Source organism: Hyalella azteca, unplaced genomic scaffold (assembly GCF_000764305.2).
Source record: "Hyalella azteca isolate HAZT.00-mixed unplaced genomic scaffold, Hazt_2.0.2 contig12050, whole genome shotgun sequence".
In the NCBI taxonomy this organism is placed as follows: Eukaryota; Metazoa; Arthropoda; class Malacostraca; order Amphipoda; family Hyalellidae; genus Hyalella; species Hyalella azteca.
In genome coordinates, this window is record NW_025942019.1 from 4,129 (window position 1) to 25,432 (window position 21,304).

The 21,304-nt window shown below is 36.9% G+C and overlaps 2 protein-coding genes across 2 annotated transcripts; one reads left to right on the forward strand and one right to left on the reverse strand.

The window, feature by feature from the left end:
• The first annotated feature begins 350 nt into the window (after positions 1–350).
• Positions 351–5,407, forward strand: LOC108666558 (nascent polypeptide-associated complex subunit alpha). Its single transcript, XM_018153462.2, has 4 exons — positions 351–522; positions 3,878–4,086; positions 4,515–4,700; positions 4,940–5,407. Exons 2-4 carry the CDS (start codon positions 3,904–3,906, stop codon positions 5,240–5,242), a joined length of 672 nt encoding a protein of 223 aa, XP_018008951.1. The 5' UTR covers positions 351–522; positions 3,878–3,903; the 3' UTR covers positions 5,243–5,407.
• Positions 4,356–20,964, reverse strand: LOC108666557. The gene is made up of 15 exons (XM_047883123.1): positions 20,943–20,964; positions 16,001–16,149; positions 14,907–14,965; positions 14,250–14,361; positions 12,900–13,038; positions 11,116–11,311; positions 10,789–10,923; positions 10,263–10,368; positions 9,839–9,922; positions 9,465–9,553; positions 8,948–9,124; positions 8,566–8,759; positions 7,844–8,010; positions 7,182–7,306; positions 4,356–5,819 (listed from the first exon to the last, which is right to left on the reverse strand). Coding segments are annotated over exons 1-15 (1,932 nt in total). The 5' UTR covers positions 20,945–20,964; the 3' UTR covers positions 4,356–5,621.
• Between the last annotated feature and the right edge of the window lie 340 nt (positions 20,965–21,304).

A 21,304-nucleotide genomic window follows, 5' to 3' on the forward strand; every position in this document is an offset into this window, starting at 1 on the left:
TACGACAAAGGTTCAGGCTTTTTTTTTTAATTTGGGGCGTTCATTAGTTTGGGGCGTTCAAAAGTGTCGATTCAGTGAGAGATCCCTTGATCATTGAAATGGAGAATGGTCGCCAGTCCTGCCGTGAAATTGTTCGAGACGTATATAAAAAATTTTAATTTTCCATATTACGGACATTCCCAATTACTTCATGAACATTTTGAGATCAAATTTAACTCAAATTACTACTGTGATGTTTTTTTACGTGTAATTAAGGAATGGGTACTAATGGAGTATTCTCAAGCTTTCTTGACGGACAGTAATATCAAAGTTTCTTAGTTCCAGCGTGTACGTTAATGCGATATTTTTTCAATCCTCTTTCCGAACTAATCATGAGAGTATGGGTATATTCAGTAAGCTGACATTCATGTGAAGAGTTTATTGTATCAAGTAATTATTAACTTCAACGATAAGTTACCCCAAATTTGAAGCGGACAAAAATAGTGTGCATCACACTTATTCCTTCTACGCGTGTACGTGCAGGTAAGTTTACAGATTATCTACTTTAATTTATAATTTCCTATTATCTTGTAGTTTACCGGCATAATTGGGTATTCCAGAGTGGAATGGATGCGAAATAAATAAAGCAAAATATACCGGATCAAGTAGTATTTAAACGCTGTATCCTTTTTGGAAACTCATGGCTATTGCCTATAGGCTCCTCAACTTGTGACCATGTGCCGCTCATACGTGGATTCTCGACAAAGGTATCTGGTCCGCCAGCCGGAAAAACTCTCTGCAGAGGATCAAACTTATTTGTTGACTGTCTTTGTAACAATAACTTGAACACTTTTTTGTGAATTCTGTTAAGAAAGCTATCGTGAAGCTACTGTAGTGTTGTAAACGTATGAACTGTGAAGTCACTGGTGAGAAGAGCTGTTGTCATGTCAGTGGTGTGACTGTGACCATAGCCATAGGCTGCATAGGGCATGCCGCATAGTGGCAAACCACAGCTTTTTTAGAATCAGCTCATTTTTAATTTCCTCATTTACCCAAGATTTAAATCAATTTCTTATGTATGATACTGCTGGTATCCAGGATACTTTACTGGTCTACTTATAGGACTCACAAATGAACTTGAGGGAGAGTCTAAAAAACTCTCTGCTTTGCCACTATGGGGCATGGGCATATGCTTACTGTACTGGATTGCCATTTGCCAAAGTGATGATTAATACTTGAGATTTATCTAACTTAGGTATTCCTAGCAGTGTGGAATTCTGTATAGTTAATATATTCTCATGTTAATATATGAAAACGTATCGAAAAATCAACCCTACCACCGCGTTACACCACCTCACCTTCCACTGCAGTGAAATCATATAAACTGAGCTCATTGAAACTGCCTGCCGCTCTTCCGAAATCGCGCGTGGTTTGAAATCCAATCCCTGTCTCTTATACACATCTAGATGTGTATAAGAGACAGCAGGTACTCTATAGAAACTGAGCAAGTTAGCCTATGTATTTTATGCCTTTAAGAAGTTCATTTTTTGCCTCAAATAACAATGTTGGATAGAAAAAGTGGTCTTGGTGGATCGAAATAATATATGAACCTTCAAAATTAGAATTCCATCCTGATTCCTAGTTACTATTAACCATGTGATGGTGTGACCTGACCATCATTGCAGACTGCCAAAAACCTTCTGTTTCTTAATAAATTTTATTTATATCTATCTAGAATGTGGAATTCTGTACAGGTAATATATTCTCATGTCAATATAAGAAAACGTATCAAAATACCAACCCTACCACCGCGTTACACCACCTTCCAGTGCTTCCACTGCAATGAAAATTAATGAACTGAGCACATTTGGAACAGCTGTGCTTCCGAAATTGCGCGTGGTTTGAAATCCAATCCCATGTTGCCAACGACTAATCAAGTTAACTAGTCATTTATCTGTAGGCTAGCGGACACATTTTTGCAATGAATACGTTCTAAAATAAAAAAAACACATCCAGCTTCATAAAAAATTCTCACGATTGGACAACACCCACAAAGTTTTCGATTTCACATAAAATTATGAGATAAACTTCGACTCCTTCACTGCTTACATTCACATGNTAACTAATACTTTTTATAAGTCTAATTTTAATTGTTGAGTGAAAGGTGCAGACTTGCAACTTCCAAGTGATTAGGTACTTTATAGAAACTGAGCAAGTTAGCATACATGTTTTAAGCCTTTAAGAAGTTCATTTTTTGCCTCAAATAATGATGTTGGATCAAAAAAGTGGTCTTGGTGGATCAAAATAATATATGAACCTTCGAAATTAGAATGCCATCCTGATCTAGATTCTAGAACTATGTTATTGTGCCAAAAAAGTGATTTTAGAAGTAATTCATTCAACATCTGATAGCAATCATTGTGGAGAAGTCACCAAGTGACCAAAACAAAAACATCTTGACTTTAAGTCAATTTCAGCCTGCCAATGGCTCTTTCTTAATTTCCTTATTTTGAAATAAGGAAAGTTGCTTTTTTTGCCTGCTATTGTAAAGAATCACCAATGTAATGATTGTTCTTAAGCTTGATTTTTAGATAAAAAAAATTCTGCTCCATATCACAGATTGATAAAAAAATATGTAAGAGACAACTACTTTAGAAAATATACCATCAAACAGGGTCATAAGAGACTGGTGAGGTAAATCATGACAGTCCTCTGTCATGGCGTAAAAATGTTATAGCAGCAAAACTAATTGAAATTTTGAAAAACTAAAAATGGTGCCATAAACTTGACATTTTTCCTATCAATGTACCTAGCATAAAGGAAGTTGATTGGCTAAATTCCACTGTGCAGAGGGTGGATGCAGCGTCGCCAATATATGGATTTTTAAGCCCAAAACGTCGCTGGGTAATTTTTAATGAAAAGCCATTTATGCTGAGTAATGACGAACTATTTACAAGCCACAAACGTAGTTACAAGGTTGCATGCACGTGTTACCCCAAATAACTAATTTTACCCTAAAAACAGTCTGATTGTACAGCAAGTGTCAACTGAACATGTAATAAAGCAGTCTGACCGCTCTAATGTGACCGAAACTACGCAATCGAAAAAAACGTTGTTTACAATTTTTGCGGGAACTCATCGCAACTGATTTTCGGACAAGCTTTGCTGCATCGTATTCCATCCAACGCACCGGAAACCTTACTTTTTTTCTAAATAGTTGGCCGAAGACTGAGAAATATATTAAATGCAAGAATTTCAATCTAAATGTGTCGGCAAGATCTTCTGAAGGCGAAAATTTGGCTACTGAAGCGTTGCCAAAGATCTTGCAATATTCATCCACTCTCTGCACAGTGGGCTAAATTGTACATTTACTAGTTCTAAAAAATACCTGAATATGGAAAAATTATATTTTGGTAAAGTACTTCTGCTAAAGTCTAAGTAAAAAAAATGTATATGCCAATGCCACATTAAAAATTTTTTTCTCAAAATAATAAAAAAAAAACTTGCAGACAGGTGTTGGCTTCAAACTTTATTGACGGAATTTGTGTACCTTAATCCAAAACAAAATGGCAGCCATTTCCGCAAGATGGGCTATTATGGGACACCCCTAAACATGCTGGTGATTTTTTGACTGTGAAAGACTAAGATCTTAACATACTCTTCTAACATGCTCAACAATGACTGGTGTTTGAAAATAATCAAACCCTCTAGATAAGTACTATTTTCATAGCTACCGGTACTTGATATTGCCTAATTATTCCTCAGCCACTTCCTGACCTAATGGGCTTCCCTTTTAATACATTTAACTTAGATACTATTTAATTCATTTCATGTTAACACATACCTACTGTTTTTCCCATATAGTAATGCCCTAATGAATTTTTTCAATTACTTTCAGACGGTTTTCACTGCAAACCTAGAAAAATGCCTCAGCTTACAGAATTGGACAGCAGTGCCAATGGGCCAGCTGACGAACCCACTGTTCAGAACTTAGGATCAGACTCAGACACAGACGAGAGTCTGCCTGAGCTGGAGGCTGGTGCGCCAGCTGCTGGGAGCAAAGATTCAACTGATCCTGCTCATCGATCACCAACCATGGAGAGCAAGGTCTGTGATGGAGACCAGCACTCAGTAACAGCTGAAGGGTGTAGTGTGCATTTGCTTCTAAAGATACAAGGAGTAATTGCCACAGCTTCATTATTGCTGTGCCATAATATCTTCCTGAAGGTTGTAGTGTACATTTGCCCCTAAAAATACAAGGAGTAATTGCCACAGCTTCGTTATTGCTGTGCCATAATATCTTCCTGAAAGTTGTAGTGTACATTTGCCCCTAAAAATACAAGGAGTAATTGCCACAGCTTCGTTATTGCTGTGCCATATCTTCCTGAAGGTTGTAGTGTACATTTGCTACTAAAGTTAAAAGGACTAATTGCCACAAGCTTCATTATTGCTGTGCCATACTATCTGCTTTATCTCGATATGATAGCAATATTTTATACTCTTATTGTTCTTTAAAACCTAATGTTTTTTTACAGGGAGGCAAACAGAGCCGTGCTGAAAAGAAGGCCCGCAAGATGATGAGCAAGCTTGGCCTAAAGCACGTCGCTGGTGTTAATAGAGTTACGATCCGCAAGAGTAAGAACATCCTTTTTGTCATCAATAAGCCGGACGTGTACAAGAATCCCGTCTCTGACACATACATCGTTTTTGGAGAAGCAAAGGTAACAACTAGGTTTAGTCTGATAGTCTATCGAAGTGAGTGCCGAGTAACAAAGCATGTTCCTTATCTTGAAATAATGAAATCAAATCTAGTGCTACATGTCAGGATGTTTGTCGTGACTATATATTTAGTTTAACAAACTCTTGTATTTTAATTTTCTGTAACGGATTTATTGAACTTCAGAATGAAAGGTATCAATGTGGTTATTCAATATAAGGAAGAACATATGCCTCCTTACAGATTGAGGATATGAGCCAGCAAGCCCAGATGGCAGCGGCTGAGAAACTGAAGGAAAGCAGCAGCTCGGTGGCAGGTGGCGGTGGCGACCTGAGTATCAGCACCGGCCTGCCAGGCGTGCCTGCAGCTCCTGCCATCCCCGAAGACGACGAAGAGGAAGATGGCGAGGTTGACTACAGTGGCCTCGAAGAAAAAGATATAGAACTTGTTGTGTCTCAAGCTAATGTTTCCAGAGCCAAGGCTTGTAAGGCGCTTCGGGCCAACAATAATGATATCGTTAATGCTATTATGGACCTCACCATGTAGGTGACTTTCTTATTTTGATGAAGCCATATAGACTCTTCAGTACGCCATAATAAAGATTTTTTCCAACTAATAAACGTTATGTCGCGTACGGGATCCGAACAAATTCGCTCCACAGAAATAACGTGATTAGATGAACTGAAATTAAATACAGTCATACCGATAATTCGCAGTGAATTTTTTCTATCCCAGTGAAATTTCAATACTACTATGGTTGGGCTTGAAATTATCATCGCGTATTTTCTATAGATTGTAATTTATAATCCCCAGACGGTTGCTTTGGGTTCAATTTCTTGATTGCTTACGGTAATTTAATGACACGGTTTAACTCATATTTATATGTACTTAATTTTGTACACAATTCTGATTAGGAAGTCAACATTTATTCTTCGGGCATATCACATTCTAAAACAAGGTAATTGTCATACTCTTCCATGACAAACTTGAGCTTCTTGATAGCCGCAGCAACTTGAGCTTGCCCCAGACCAGGATGAGTCATCAGTCGTACAGTGTTGTACGACCTCACCTTCGCCACGACAGTCGTACGCTCCGCCAGTTCCTTTACTTCGTGTGCCGGTATCTGCACGTGCGAATAGTCAAACATAGCAAGAATTTAAGTATTTGGCGGTGCTGATATATATCAAAATATTATGCTCGACATCTTATTACTTCTACTCTTCGGGAGCAGTAAAGAAAATTACCAACATCAATAGAACACGACTAAAGTCTGCAATAATTCATCTCCGTAAAATTTTGTCTAGTAGGTAGGCCAACTTATCGCCAATTCAGTGGCACATCGTCATCTAGTTTTTGCTTTCGGAAAATTATCATCACGTTTAAAAACAAGCAGCTCGATAAATTAAGGGAAAGAAATTAATGCAATACACAGCAAACGCGTGGTATTCTTACTGAAGCAGCGTGCCGTTCCGTCTTGTGATTTCGGTTAAAAAAAAAATAATAACTCTCGAAAAGCACCTCGCAGAACGCCGAAAATTTGAGAGCATCCATAAAAGTTCATGAAATGAGATCCCCTTTAGGTATTAGTTACGAGCAAAGAGGACATGAACTATTTCTACGCACTCGGCGTCAGCACAACGCGTTATAACTGGGCAAAGCAACGAAGTAAACTCCTCATTGAGCAAGAATGCGTCTACATAATTTGTTATTCTTTTCTTCGTTCTCAAACGAGAGAGACACCAATTCGAGTGGTAACGAGCCATGGGACCTGCAGAAAAGGCAAATTGCGCGTTCAAAACGATATCATCCGGGCGATTTCACCGTGCTATTTTGATGTGTACACGGTTTTGATACGTGCTCACGAATATGTTCTTCTAATCATCAGTTGTTGCATGCTAGCAACGCTCAACTTATTTTGATCCGTAATGACACGTGCTCACGAATACTTTCTTCTAATCATCAGTTGTCGCATGAAAGCAACACTCTTAACAAAGGCAGACCAGCTTGAGACGCTAGGTGATTGATCCACACATGACTTAGGCACGTGTTCACGAATACGGTCTTATAATAATAATATAATAATAATAATAGCGGTTTCAGCGTTTATTAGGCCGTAGGCCTGCCGCCGATTCTTAACATCGCAGAACATTCACAGCATTTTGCGGTCTCGAACTCGCAACTCACTGCTACAATTCTGCTGTGCTTAACCGCCCGGCCTCCTCGCCGATTCTGACCAGAAACTGGCGCACAGAGCTGGGATCGAACCCGCGCCTCTCCGCTCTCTGAACTGTACTCTGCTGAACTGTAACCACTGGGCCCCTGCCCAAAAATCATTAGTTGTTACATGCTTGCCACGCTCTGAATGAAGACAGACCAGCTTGAGACGCTTGTGATTGATCCACACACGACATAGGCACGAGTTCACGAATACGTTCTTATAATCATCAGTTGTCGCATGCAAGCAACACTCTTAACAAAGACAGACCAGTCTAAGACGCTCGGTGAGATGTTGGGGAGTCACTCGCACGCCGTCGCATTCCAATATGATGACGTTGGTGTGAAGATTGGACGGAACCAAGGTGATGGCTGTCGTGTTAAGCCGAGATAAACCTGCACAATACATTTTTTTTACTCGAAAAACGTACTGCGAGCAATCAGAGGAACGAATTACTAGAATTTATGACCTTCCACCGCTAGATGGAAGCATGTCATCTACATCAGACGCATCATAGTAACCATCATAGTAACATAGTAAGTGAATGATAATAATATATATAACTCAGTACTCACTGCAGTGAGTGACAGAGAGCGCTTTTTCTCGTCGACGAAAACGTGAAGTCACGGACGGACAGACAGACGGACATGGCGAGCACAATAGCGCCTTTTCCATAAATGAGAAAATGCGCTAAATAGGAGGGGTCTGAAACAGCCACCATAATATGAGCAGATGACACGGACAAGATCGCAAGCTGTAAATATTCCTGGCACAGTACCGACTTCTGTAAATATCCCTGGCACAGTACCGACTTCTGTAAATATCCCTGGCACAGTACCGACTTCTGTAAATATCCCTGGCACAGTACCGACTTCTGTAAATATCCCTGGCACAGTACTGACTTCTGTAAATATCCCTGGCACAGTACTGACTTCTGTAAATATTCCTGGCACAGTACCGACTTCTGTAAATATTCCTGGCATGCAGCTGCGTCTTGGCGATGTGATGGACGTAGTTTGCAAGCGCCCGCAAGCATGTCGCTGCCAGGGCTTCCAGCTTCACTGAGGAGGTGCAGAACACGTCAGATATTTGCCTGCATCTGCACATCAAAGAGGTGAAGTAAGTTCTTTTCAGTTGTGCGATGATGAACACACTAGTAGAAACTGGGCACAATATGAGCTATGTTACTACTAGAGTTTAACATTCTAAACTGGAGCCTATGTCCAGGGCTAAATATTCCGTTTTTTGAAATCCCAAAATAAATACCACAAGAAATAACCTTACATACAGAACCCATAATCCAGAATGTTTCCAAATAAAATAAAAATTTACCACCATATCGGGTGACAGTATCCAGATGCGAAGAATGGAACACTATTGAACTCTATTGAAAGTGTTCAATATTGGCTATTGAAGACCATTGAACACTTTCAATAGAGTACATGTTCAATAGTCTTCATTAGCAAATATTGAACAATAATAAACACTATTGAACTCTATTGAAAGTGTTCAATAGTCTTAAATAGCCATATATTGAACACTATTGAACACCTTCAATACCTAAGGAACTGTGAAAGACAAGCAGGTTTGGAGAAACCATAAACACTGAGAAGCTTCGTACAGGAAATGCAATGACAAGAGGTTGAGAAACTACCTGTCAATAAAATCCTTTGATCCAGCAACAACAGAGCCATTGTGAGCCGCAAGTCCCTTGTTGAAGCAAAGAGTAACCGAGTGAGCTTGAGCAGCCAGCAGCGAGGGACTCAGGTCGCAGGCAAACGCAGCGTGCAGCAGTCGTGCGCCGTCAACATGAAGCTTCAGTCCAAAATCTCGGCAAACTTTGCCAGCCTGCAACAACGAAAAATCAACTTAGAAGCGATAAAAATAGCAAACAATGATGATAATTTAAACGAGAAAGTCAATTAGAAAGAAATTTATAGCCTGACTATCAATATAATAGAAAGCACAAGTAAACATAGAATACAAATTTACAACTTGACTAACAATATTATAGAAAGCACAAGTACGTAGAATACCTGCTGCATGAATAGCTCAGGCAGGACCTGCCCTCCACAGAAGGTGTGGGTGTTCTCCAGACAAAGTAGCGACGGTTGCACAGCGTCTCCCTCATCCAACATCAAACTGCATACTTCGTCTAAATTAACACGCCCGTCGTCGGTGTTTCTCAGCACACGGAGGTTGACTTGGCCCAACTGTAAACGAATGAAATACTTCCAGAGGCTTGTTCAGTGAACACGTAACAATGAGAAAGCCTTGGAACATAATTATTGTCCCTAATATCAGATAATATTGCATGCATACGTTTATTGGCATCATATATACAATTATTTGTTCCAAAGTTTATGTGCCCAACTGTAAACAAATGAAATACTTCAATGGGCTTGTTCAGAAAGCCATGAGCCCATTGAGAGAAAGCATTGATAGATAATAATTGTCACTAATATCAGACGAAATTGTATGCATACATTAATTTGCATCATATACCGTACACAATTATTTTTTTAAGGGTAATGCAGCTAATGCAGAACGTACACGCGTGAGAGAGGTCTGGCAGCGGCGGTAGAGATGGCTACGGTCACCAGCCATCACCAGACTGCCGCTGATGGGGCAGTGTGCTAGCACTGAGGATGTGGGCAGATAGAGAACTAAGTCTGAGTTTGGAAGGATTTATCCCTAAATAATTTCATATTCCCGGAAATAAAGTATTTCCAATCATAATTAGTATAAAAAAATATAACTCAGTACTCAATGCAGCAAATGACAGAGAGCGCATTTTCTCATCGACAAAAACGTGAAGTCACGGGCGGACAGACAGAAAACAGACAGAAGGACGGACGGACATGGCGAGCACAATAGCGCCTTTTTTTCATAAGGGAGAAACTGCGCTAAAAAGAGCCTTGACTCACCTGCAAGACAGTTAGCCATGCTGCCCGTTAGAACAAACATGGCGTCTTCTTTGTCCAGCAGTTGGGCGACTCTCTTCTCAAGTTCTGTCAGTGAAAAGTAAGTCCCCAAAGTCAACAATAGAACTTTAAACTCTATCATCTCCATACTAAAACAAAACTTCGAAACTTTATTTTGGTCGAGTTTATAAGAAGTTTAGGAATTCTTGTTCTTGAAATCCCCCGCTCAATTTTCACACACAGCCATAGTTGTTACAAGAATTTCAGAAGACTGCTCAATATCAAAATTAAAGTGCAAAAATAAACAGCACATCGCGATTTTTTCTTTGGTTTCTACTATAAATATGATATTTATCAAAGTATGTACGTACAATAAACTTCTGCAATTCAGAAACATCATTGCTTGCCTAATGAGCTGGCAGATCACCTCGAACTCTGCCTGTAGTGCACGGGTCTTTGTTGACGTTGTGGGCAACCTCTAGCATCGCTGGCGTGCTAGCGACATGCATGTCATCCGCTAGGTACACTTCATACTGTAACAAAAATATTTTCCCCTCAATTACCAATCGTAATTGAAGACAATGCCCTTCAGTTTAACGCCATCATTGCATTCCAATAAATATTTAGATTATAATTGTACCATTACTTTCTCCACAAAGGCTACGGCGATACAACGGACAAGGGTATTAAAGACCAACTTTCAAGGACACTGCCTATGAAAATGTATGAAAAGAAACTAATTGAAAAACACTTAAAATAATAAGGATGATTAGGTAAACACAAGCTCCAGTATCTTCTGGAAGGGTCGAACTTATTCCAGTATTTTCTGGAAGGCTAGAACTTATTCCAGTATTTTCTGGAAGGCTAGAACTTATTCCAGTATTTTCTGGAAGGCTAGAACTTATTCCAGTATTTTCAGGAAGGCTAGAATTTTCTCATTCCGATGATCTTACTTTACGGAGAGCAGGCAATCTCGATGGGACTGGGGGCGGTCGCTCTGCGTTGCCCTGCACTGGCGAGAGCTTCGAGTCGTCGTCTCGTGACAGGTCAAAATCAACTTCAAGTACATCATTCATGCCATCGTGAGGCTGGAACAGAATTGTGTCAAGTGTCGGTAATATCTTAACGAGTCCTCATACATTTTATATAGACCCTCGTACACATATAATTCATGCAGTCACAAAAGCTCTGTTCATTCATCCACAAACTCTAGAAATAAAATTTCAACACCCATGTAATGTCATACCAATTTACCAGATATTATGTGTTTCAGCTCTCACCTCACGTTTGATTGGAGGTGCAAAGCCATAATGTTCAGCCTTTCTTTGGTGCTTGCTAGTGTTCATGTGCTTGTAAAGTTCACTCTTGCCAGCAGTTAAATCTTTCTGGCAGAATTTGCAGTAGGCGTGGTTTGGTAAAGTACTTTCTTCGAGCCATGGCGCTATTTCAGGGATGTTGAACCAAGATGGACAGAACCTGGATACTTAGATCATTATTCAAAATAAATTTAATCTTCATGGCGGAGGGATAGGATCTTTAATAAGTTGAATAGCAGGAAAAAACTTGTAAGTAGACACGATTGAATCAAACTCAAGAAGGCCTGGTTGGTTAAGAAATTAGACTTTTTCCTGGCTAGCTCATAAAAAACATTTTAATAGCACCGACAATCAGTTAGACTGAAGTAAGCTCGCAAATAATGATCTTTATTGGATGTCACAATCTTATCCATTGGTGAGACAGATAGTATATCTCAATACCATTCACGATACGTAGCTATATTATATAGAGCTAGTTTACCAAATTACAGGAAATCATAAAACGAAATATCATTTGAAATAGAGCCGATTTAAAATTAAGCCTAATCAAAAACAGTAACACAGTTACTACCATAACTACCATTCCATCACTACGGGACTGTCACTGATATAAATATGTCGAGAAGGCTTAATTAAAAGTCAATTAAATTCTAGGAAAACAAAATTTCTGTTATGAATGTGACCTGTTTTTTTTCAGGCCAGAATTGGGTTTCAAAGGGTCTTATTATTTTGCAGGCTGTTATGAGGCAGCAAACTTTGCTGAGCTCCCATTTTTTTCATTATAGATTCGACTTACTTAATTTAATAATATAATTGTGTAATTTTTTGAAGCTTTATAATTATTAATGTAAAATTAAAACCTAGAATAACTTATTCATGATCTCTCGTTTAACAATGTTAGCTTAAAGAAATCATAATTTTTTGGCGATACTGATGGGAAGGAATACTTGGATTCTTACATTTTAACTTGCTACAGCACCAACATGTAACTTGCTACAGCACTAACATGTCCCTTGCTACAGCACCAACATGTAACTTGCTACAGCACTAACATGTAACTTGCTACAGCACTAACATGTAACTTGCTACAGCACTAACATGTCACTTGCTACAGCACTAACATGTAACTTGCTACAGCACCAACATGTAACTTGCTACAGCACTAACATATAACTTGCTACAGCACTAACATGTAACTTGCTACAGCACTAAAATGTAAGAGGTCTCAGAGAAATAATATATCTTAAGTTATAACTTCATATAAGGAGGATAAATGCACAAAAATGCTTGTGATTAAGCTACTATACTCAAAGATTTCAATTTTTAATTAGCTGTAATTAAATTTAATTTAACTAAACTTAATTTTATTTAATTCAAGGTTTAATTTAAATTCAAAGTAATTGATTAAAATTATTTAATTAATTATTAAATAATTATTACAAATGAATTTAGATACCAAAGAGTTCATAGATACAATGATGGACAGTAACACGTTGAGAGGGAATTTTAATTTCCATCATAGTCTTGAAGTCATTTTATGAACAAAAAAATACAAGGGACTATCAAATTATTAAATTTTGAGGGATCTGCTATGAAAGTAAATTACCTTCATTGGCCTACAAATTAGTATATATATTACTTTCATTGGCCTAAAACTCACTAAATTACTTACATTGGCATACAAATTGCTTCATTACCTAACATTAAGTTAAATAGGTAGCAAATCTTAACAATGAGACGCTAGTTACCGTTTCTTGGAGCTGCCAGAAGCTTTCTTATGTTTAATTCCATTGACTTGATTGCCTTTATGAGGCTTGGGAACTTTCTTCAGGTACACCGTCTGGATAACTTTCCTCAGGCGAGCTGTGCCACTGTGCTCTTCAGAACCTGCAAACACAATAATATCTTAAGAATAAATAAGATGTTTTCAGTTATGAATATTTGAAATTCAGAATGTTTCACAATTCCTATGATATTCTATTTGCAATATTTTGTTATTAGTTATGAATATTTAAAATTCAGAATGTTTGACAATTCTTGTGATATTCTATACCGTATGCAATATTTTCAATGATGCAAATGTTCTTAGTACAAAAGCTAGATCCATATACTGGAAAGATGGGAACATCTAATTTTTATTAACATAACACGCGAGGTGTAAACTAAATCTGAATACGGATTCTGAATTAATATGAATGAAGAACAACTTTTATATTCATTAGAGCCTCCATCTGCACAAGCACATGAAAGTCATCATAAAGCTATGTCAATAAGCCAAGCTATTTTTGAACATGGAACTTAACCTGTTTCAAGACTGGTAGGCAAGGTTCTGATATTTTTTTTTGCTTTTCTTTCTTGCATCTGATTTTTTCCAATTAAACTCACTCATTCCATCAAGTACAAGTAGTTTATAATAGGAAAACCGGCAGTAAATTTAAATGCACAGCAACCCATACTTGATTTCATTTATTTATTCACACAGGAGGACACGCTACAATGAAATATAAAAGAGACGTGAAATAAAATAGCAAGGCTTCCAGGTGAATGCCCATATAAGCTAAAAAAGCTTCACGGGCAAAAAAAATAGATACAAAACTCAATTCCAATGATAACAAGATGACAATGAAAGCAAACAAATAACAAATTTCTAAAATAATCAAAACCATAGAAAAAACCGTAAAAAAACAATAACCGCATGTGATAATAGAAAAATTAGCATAAAAGAGGCAACATCAACATTACACTTAGTAAAACAGAGTACAACTGCAAACATCTAGTCAAAATGCTTAAAATTTGCATAATAATCGAAGTCAAATTAGAACTGGTTAAGGATAATACTGGAAGGATAATACTGGTTGAGGATAANATAATACTGGTTAAGGATAAGGTAATACTGGTTGAGGATAATACTGGTTAAGGATAAGGTAATACTGGTTGAGGATAATGCTGGTTAAGCATAATACTGGTTAGGCATAATACTGGTTAAGCATAATACTGGTTAGGGATAATACTGGTTAAGGATAAGGTAATACTGGTTGAGGATAATACTGGTTAAGCACAATACAGGTTAAGGAGAACACTGGTTAAGGATACATTACCACTTGCGTGGTGATGTATGAGGTATCCTTGTCCAGCATCCACGTCGCCATCAGGTTCAAATGTATTGCAGTCAGTAGAGGTGAACTCAATGGTATTGCAAGGGCCCAAATCCTGGCAAAGAAAGTTCGTTTATACAAATATTCCTCAGTGCTTGAGTAAATACATTAAATACATATATACCATATAGGTACCTTATTTATTTATTTAAGGTATTAAATACATATATACCTTATATATGTATTACCATATAATACCTTAAATACATAACTACCAGTTTACTATACCTTATTATTGGATGATCAGAATTTAATCTAATATAAAAAAAAAGTGAGAAAAATTTAGTTTCATTTATATATATGGAGCAAGACATTCAATATAAGGAGCAAGATTCTAAAATTAGTTACTTTGTCAGTGATTAATTAATACCTATTTTGATTTGAGACCCGATGCTTAGCTTATTTATACTAAGAAAATGAAGAATGCTTTACAAAAATGAAAACTTTAGAATACAAACATGTTACTTAATTTCTTTTGACAATTGAAACCAGATTTACATTCTAAAAAGCATTCTTTTTTCATATATGCAACTGTTGGAGAATTACTGTATGAATAGGATTAAAAATAAACATCAACTGTAAAATGATAAAATTACTCACATCACCAGGGTGACTTTCAATGGAACAGTTGTCATCAATTTTGATCGACTTGATTGTTTCTGTCAAGTAAATCATTGGACATGAGATGTTACACATAGTGGAAATGAATTTAAAGTAGAAACAACACACATCACACAGCTGTGCCAGTCCCAGGCTTCATGACCTTGAAGGCATTCCAGTTGTTTCTCATCTCCTGTGACATCTTAATTTTTCTTCAATGGAAAATCACTTCAAAATGTCAGTTCTGGACAGCAGAAAACATTCAGAAGAATGGAATGAATATGATGAGAACTTCTTGCATTGGCGGCTATCCAGGCTACATCAGAAACAAATACTAAGGAAACTATCAAAAGTGGGAACAATTCCATTCATGTGAAGCTGACCAAATCCTCAATTTTAAAAGAGGATGTCATTGCTATTATAAAAAAAAACTTTAATAAAAAAGTATTATATTTATAATCTCAATTCTTTATAAACTTTAATAAAAAAGTATTATATTTATAATCTCAATTCTTAGTCCTTATTTTTCCTGTCATACCTTGCAGCATTTAATTCTACTGTTAAATGATGTACAGGCAAATAAAAATTTCCAAGCCCAAGCTCACAATAACATATGCTGAACAAAACAAATTTTGTGGGATAAACTTGGAAACATCCATAATGATCACTAGAGATAATATAACGACAATTCCAATTAAAACTATATACTCATATATTAGAGAATCAAATAAGAACTTCCTACCGCAAACAAAACTCAAGTTACTGAAACAATTATCATGCCAAACTACTATACAAATGAAGTAATGGTCAGAAATGCATTTTATTGCATTAGTACAAGAAGTCCCTGGCTTGCTACAAGATTCCATTCATCATCTTATCAGTGATAATTTTTGAATCAATGATTCTTAACTCAAGACGTACGTAATGAAGCCTTCTATTAATAAATAGCATCCCATAGTCTATAATCAAAAGTGTACAAAAGACTATTAACTTGTGTACTAATAGGTCTTAAAGTAGGTATTTTTTGTTCTGTTTTACTAATGCCAACTAAAAAGTAAACAATATTAACAGTAAACAATAGGCCTATAAATTACCATAATCCTGTTCTGGTGAGCCTCTAGCAGCCACATCATTTGTCTGCAGTGGGTGAGGAGGGCGAGTCTCTGGAGGGTCAACAAGGATTTCAATCACCTGACGATTGCACTCATCAAGACTCAACTTGGACTTATCAGTGTTGCTGGACCTCGAAAATAAAAATATTTGTTAGTCAAGTCTTGCAAAGGTATTGTAAAACATACTTGGCAAGTCATAAGATTGGAAATTACTGACTTGATTCTAAAATCTTTTGACTTGAAAGTGACATTTTCAAAAATTTTGGAATCTCATAGCTGAAAAATTTACTTTTGATAACAATTTTATAGGAGATAATTCATGAAGCAGGAATCTTATGGTTCCAAAATAATCAGATAGGCTCTAGTTGCAGCTAGGAAAGTGCTCTGGTTGCAGCGCAGTTTAAATTTATATATTTAAAAATCAATTAAACACAACATAATTAACCTAGCAGATTTTTTCACATCAGGAAAATAACAAGAAAGTTAATCTTTTATCATAAACTAGTGTACCCAAGTAGCATAGGCATTTGCAATTCTGTAGGGATAGGCATGTCTGTTGCAACCCTAACCTAATTGGTATACAACCTGAGGACAAGTTTGGTATTTTGATTACAAGGGGTAATGAGGCACCACATAAGAAATAAAACAGGGTGATTTACAGAAACTTCCTGTTTTGTATTTTGCGCCAAGCAGCGAGATATTGTAGGAAAAGAGCGGGGTTCAGTTCATAAACAAGTTTAGGCTCATTATATAATTACAGTAGGTATGAAATCTTGCAGCTCTAAAGTCATGTATTTTTGTTTGATTAAAATATTCATGGTTTGCATTTTGCAAACATGTCATTTCATAAAATTTTCAACTTCTGCAACCCACTTTACTTTAACAATACTGCCAAAATATCCTGCAGAACATATATATAATCATTGTAATGACAACAGGTCAACCTAAACACTTTGTTGAAGATCTTGCATAGTTGCGGCCATGTCAGAGTGGTCAGACTGCATTAACATGTGTTCAGCTTACAGTAAAGACAAATGTTATTGGTGCCATTTGACTGTTTTAGGTTAAGATTAGATTAGAGACTTGGGGTAACACATGCAGGGACTTTGTAAATAAGTTCGGGGCTTGTAAATGGCTTTTCATGGCAGGGATGGCCCAGATATGGAATTCATGGTTAAAAAAATCAAATCACTGCTCAAAAAAATCAAATCACTGCTCAAAAAAATCAAATCAAGGCTCAAAGAAATGGAATCACGGCTAGCATATCTATAAATCCATAGCTCAAAAAATTCAGTTGCGGCTCGCCAAGTAGATATATTCCATGCCTGTACCATATGGCATCTCTGAAAAAAAATCTATATGCTATTTCAGAATTTGTCCCTTATTACCCAGTTGGTAATACTTTAGATTAAGTGTATCCAAAAAAGGGTGTTTTTTGTTTTAATTATATGTTTTTTTGGGGTGTAGATAAAGAATCTGAAATCCGTTTTTGGCGGTGGGCATCGGAAAACTGATTTTTTCCCCAAGGCTCTAATTTGTCAAAAAAAATCGGGCAAAAATAGGCAAAAAACCTAACCTAACTGTGGTTGCAATGTTATGGTTGCCTGCAATGTTGTGGTTGCAAGGGTATATGGGTCACCGAGGCTAAGTTAAAAATGCTATAAATCCACGGATATTGGGGCCAAGATTTAACTTGCATTTTACTTTAGAAAATATATAAAAATCGGCATACATAAAAATCGGTTTTCCAATGCCGACTGCCAAAAACAGATTTCAGATTCTTTATCTACACCCCAAAAAACATATAATTAAACAAAAAAAACACCATTTTTTAATGCACTTTATCTAAAGCATAGTGGCAAATTTTTTTAGTGATTTTTTAGAATCAGTTCATTTTTATTTTCTCATTTACCTAAGATTTAAGCCATTAAAGCCAATATCTTATGTATGATGATACTGGTATGGGTATCCATGATACTTTTCTGGTCTACTTATAGGACTTGAAATTGAACTTGAAGGAGAGTCTAAAAAAACTCTCTGCTTTGCCACTATGATCTAAAGTAATACCACCCAGTTTGATGCTACATAAAATTTTTTATAGGGTAAACGCGGTATATTCCGACACATTAAGGACGCATCGAGAAATGAAAAACTATAAAAAATAACCGTACCTATGTGTTACTCGAGTTCTGTTGGCTTTACGTGACTCGCAAAACACCGTACTACCCGCCAGCAACGATGAAACGTCCCAAAATGTTGCCATATTTATTTAAAAGCCTTTAGAATGCAAACCTACCAAATCCCTATATTCCGACACTGTGTGGCAATATTCAGCACATGGTGAGGCGTATTCCGTCCGTGCTTCAAATTCTACTGATACGTAATGCCGTCATCCACGTGTTCGAATTCCATTCGCTGTATTGGAATACAACACAGCTTTGAATTAGAAGTTTAGAACACTAATGAATATTGAACACTACTTAATTACGCTTTTAATTAATAACTATTAAGCTTTTAATTAAGCAAATTTTAATTTTTGTACACAGCTTGGAACGATCTGTGTGTGTCCAATTCAAGTTGTGACGGAATTAGTTTTCATGTGTCTAAATCCATTTCTCAACTTAATCATCTATTAATTTATTTCCCACTTGAAATCAGCAAATACAAGTAGGTATACTTAAAAGGATTCCTAATATATTCACAGACGTATTTAAAAGTCTCAAACCATAATATTCTTCCTATACAAACAGTTATTCACTATTTGGTAGAGCAAGGTCAACTGTCAAATTTGACACATTTTTCGATGATCTCACTGGGTAGCGTGCAAAGCCGTGCATTGTCTCTCTTCGGATCTCAATATTTTCCCGCTAGATGGCCAAGACCTAGTGTTTTGGCAGTAGTTTGACGTGCAAATGTATGACGTCACCATTTCAACCATCAACAAATGCATGGAACTAAAACAAAGCTTAATATAAAGGAAAAACTAGAGAGGTGACGGAATTACCCACAATGTCGGAATATACCGCGTTTGCGGCGTTTACCCTATATCTTGAGTAAATGAGGAAATTAAATTTAAACTGATTCTATAAATCAATAAGAGGTGCAGACCAAGACCGGGCACTCTCTGCAAGGACCAATAGGGTAAACGTGGTATATTCCGACACATTAAGGACGCACGAGAAATGAAAAACTATAAAAAAAAAACCGTATGCGTTACGTAAGTTCTGTTGCCTTCACGTGACTCTCAAAACACTTCACTACGTGTCAGCAACAATGAAACGTCACAAAATGTTGCCATATTTATTAAAAAGCCTTTAGAATGGAAACCTACCAAATCCCTATATTCCGTCACTGTGTATGGCAATATTCGACATGTGGTGAGTCGTATTGCGTCAGCGCTTCAAATTTAACTGATACGTAATGCCGACATCAACGTATTCGAATTCCGTTCGCTGTGCATAGTGGCAAAGCAGAGAGTTTTTTTAGACTCTCCCTCAAGTTGAGTCCTATAAGTAGACCAGTAAAGTATCATGGATACCAGCATTATCTTACATAAGAAATTGGTTTAAGTCTTGAGTAAATGAGGAAATTAAAAATGAATTGATTCTAAAAAATCTCTGGTTTGTCACTATGTCGCTGTGTGAGCTGTATTGGGATACAACACAGCTTTGAATTAGAACACTAATGAATATTGAACACTACTTAATTACGTTTTAATTAACAGCTATTAGGCTTTTAATTAAGCAAATTTCAATTTTTGTACAAAGCTTGGAACGAATCAATGAACGCATGGAACTAAAACAAAGCTTAATATAAAGGAAAAACTAGAGAAGTGACGGAATTACCTACGATGTCGGAATATACTGCGTTTACCCTAACTGAATAAGTACCTACTGGCTACTGCCAATCCTGGAAATACACCATGTTCAGTTGCAGTAAGTTTCATCGTTCATGATGGATTGATGGTTGATTGAATTGAATTGGGATGCGTGGTGAGTGGTGACTGCCGACTGGTGACCTCTGGACTCCGGTCACCGTGTCTGGCATGTCACGACCTGGATAATGGATTAGGCCTACGCCTACCAACGATAATGAATAGGCTAGGTACCTATAAGTATAACAAGTTAACAACAATCCAACATCAAGTCATCAACAATTTAACAAAACCAAGATATTGCATACAAATTTTAAAGTACATCTAGATTACTACTAATTTACTAGGCTAGATAATAGAAATGACTAAATGAGCTGGTTTCTAAAAAATATTTCATTTGCATTTTGCAACTTAATACACAGTGCAATAACTGCAATTATGACTTATCTTAAGACCTAATAATTATAAGGTCACCGTTTAAGGTGTTACAAAAATGTTGTGAAAATCTTTACCTTAGGCTACCTATTTTACCATTATGTTTTATTTTTAATCACTATAATAGAATATGGATGAGTAGGGTCTGTACCAACTACCAGACTAACCAGAGTAGCAGTATTATTTGTCATTACGCGCTTAATATTTCTTCAAAGGATAGAAAAACAGCAACAGCTTCAGTCAGCTTTCAGATACCTGATAAAACCCAATTCCCACAGACACAGAGCACACTCAGCAGTCAGTACAGGTCAGTGAGGTCACAACACTTCTACAGTCATGTTTGAACGAAAGTGGGAATTATTACACTCCCATAAATCAAAAATATTCCCAGACCATTGAAAAAGCTAATAAGTACCTTCGATAGAAAAATTGTGAATCCTTCACAAAAAATATAGATACTTACATTCTAATGATTCATTTCTGACGAGGAAAATCCCTGCCTAAAAGTCTAACTCTTATCTTTTGTCATTTAGCGGTGTCCTAAAAATATTCCGGCATTTGTTGCCCCGGAGCCTTAGCACGAGTACGAACTTTTTAGTAAACATTATAACTTACATGTTAAAGGTGAAGCTTAATCTTCCAACTTTATGGTCATTCGCGCATTATGCACATTTGTTCAATAGGACTTTACGGAGATGTTTAGGTCGTGATCATTTTCTCGATTTGCTTTCGTTTTTGGGTTATATGGTCCAAAATTCGCAGTGAGCCTTATACCACTGTTTAGATTGGAATTTGGAACGAAACTATCGATATTTACATATGTCTTATTTACCACATAACAGTGATGTTTAGGTCGTGAAAATGTTTCCCATTCGTTCGCGAGTTATACAGCTGTATATACCTATCGGATGGCCTTACCTAAGTGTGCTAGGTAAGCATTCCATTCAGTTCTGATTTATGCACAAATTTGCTGGTGC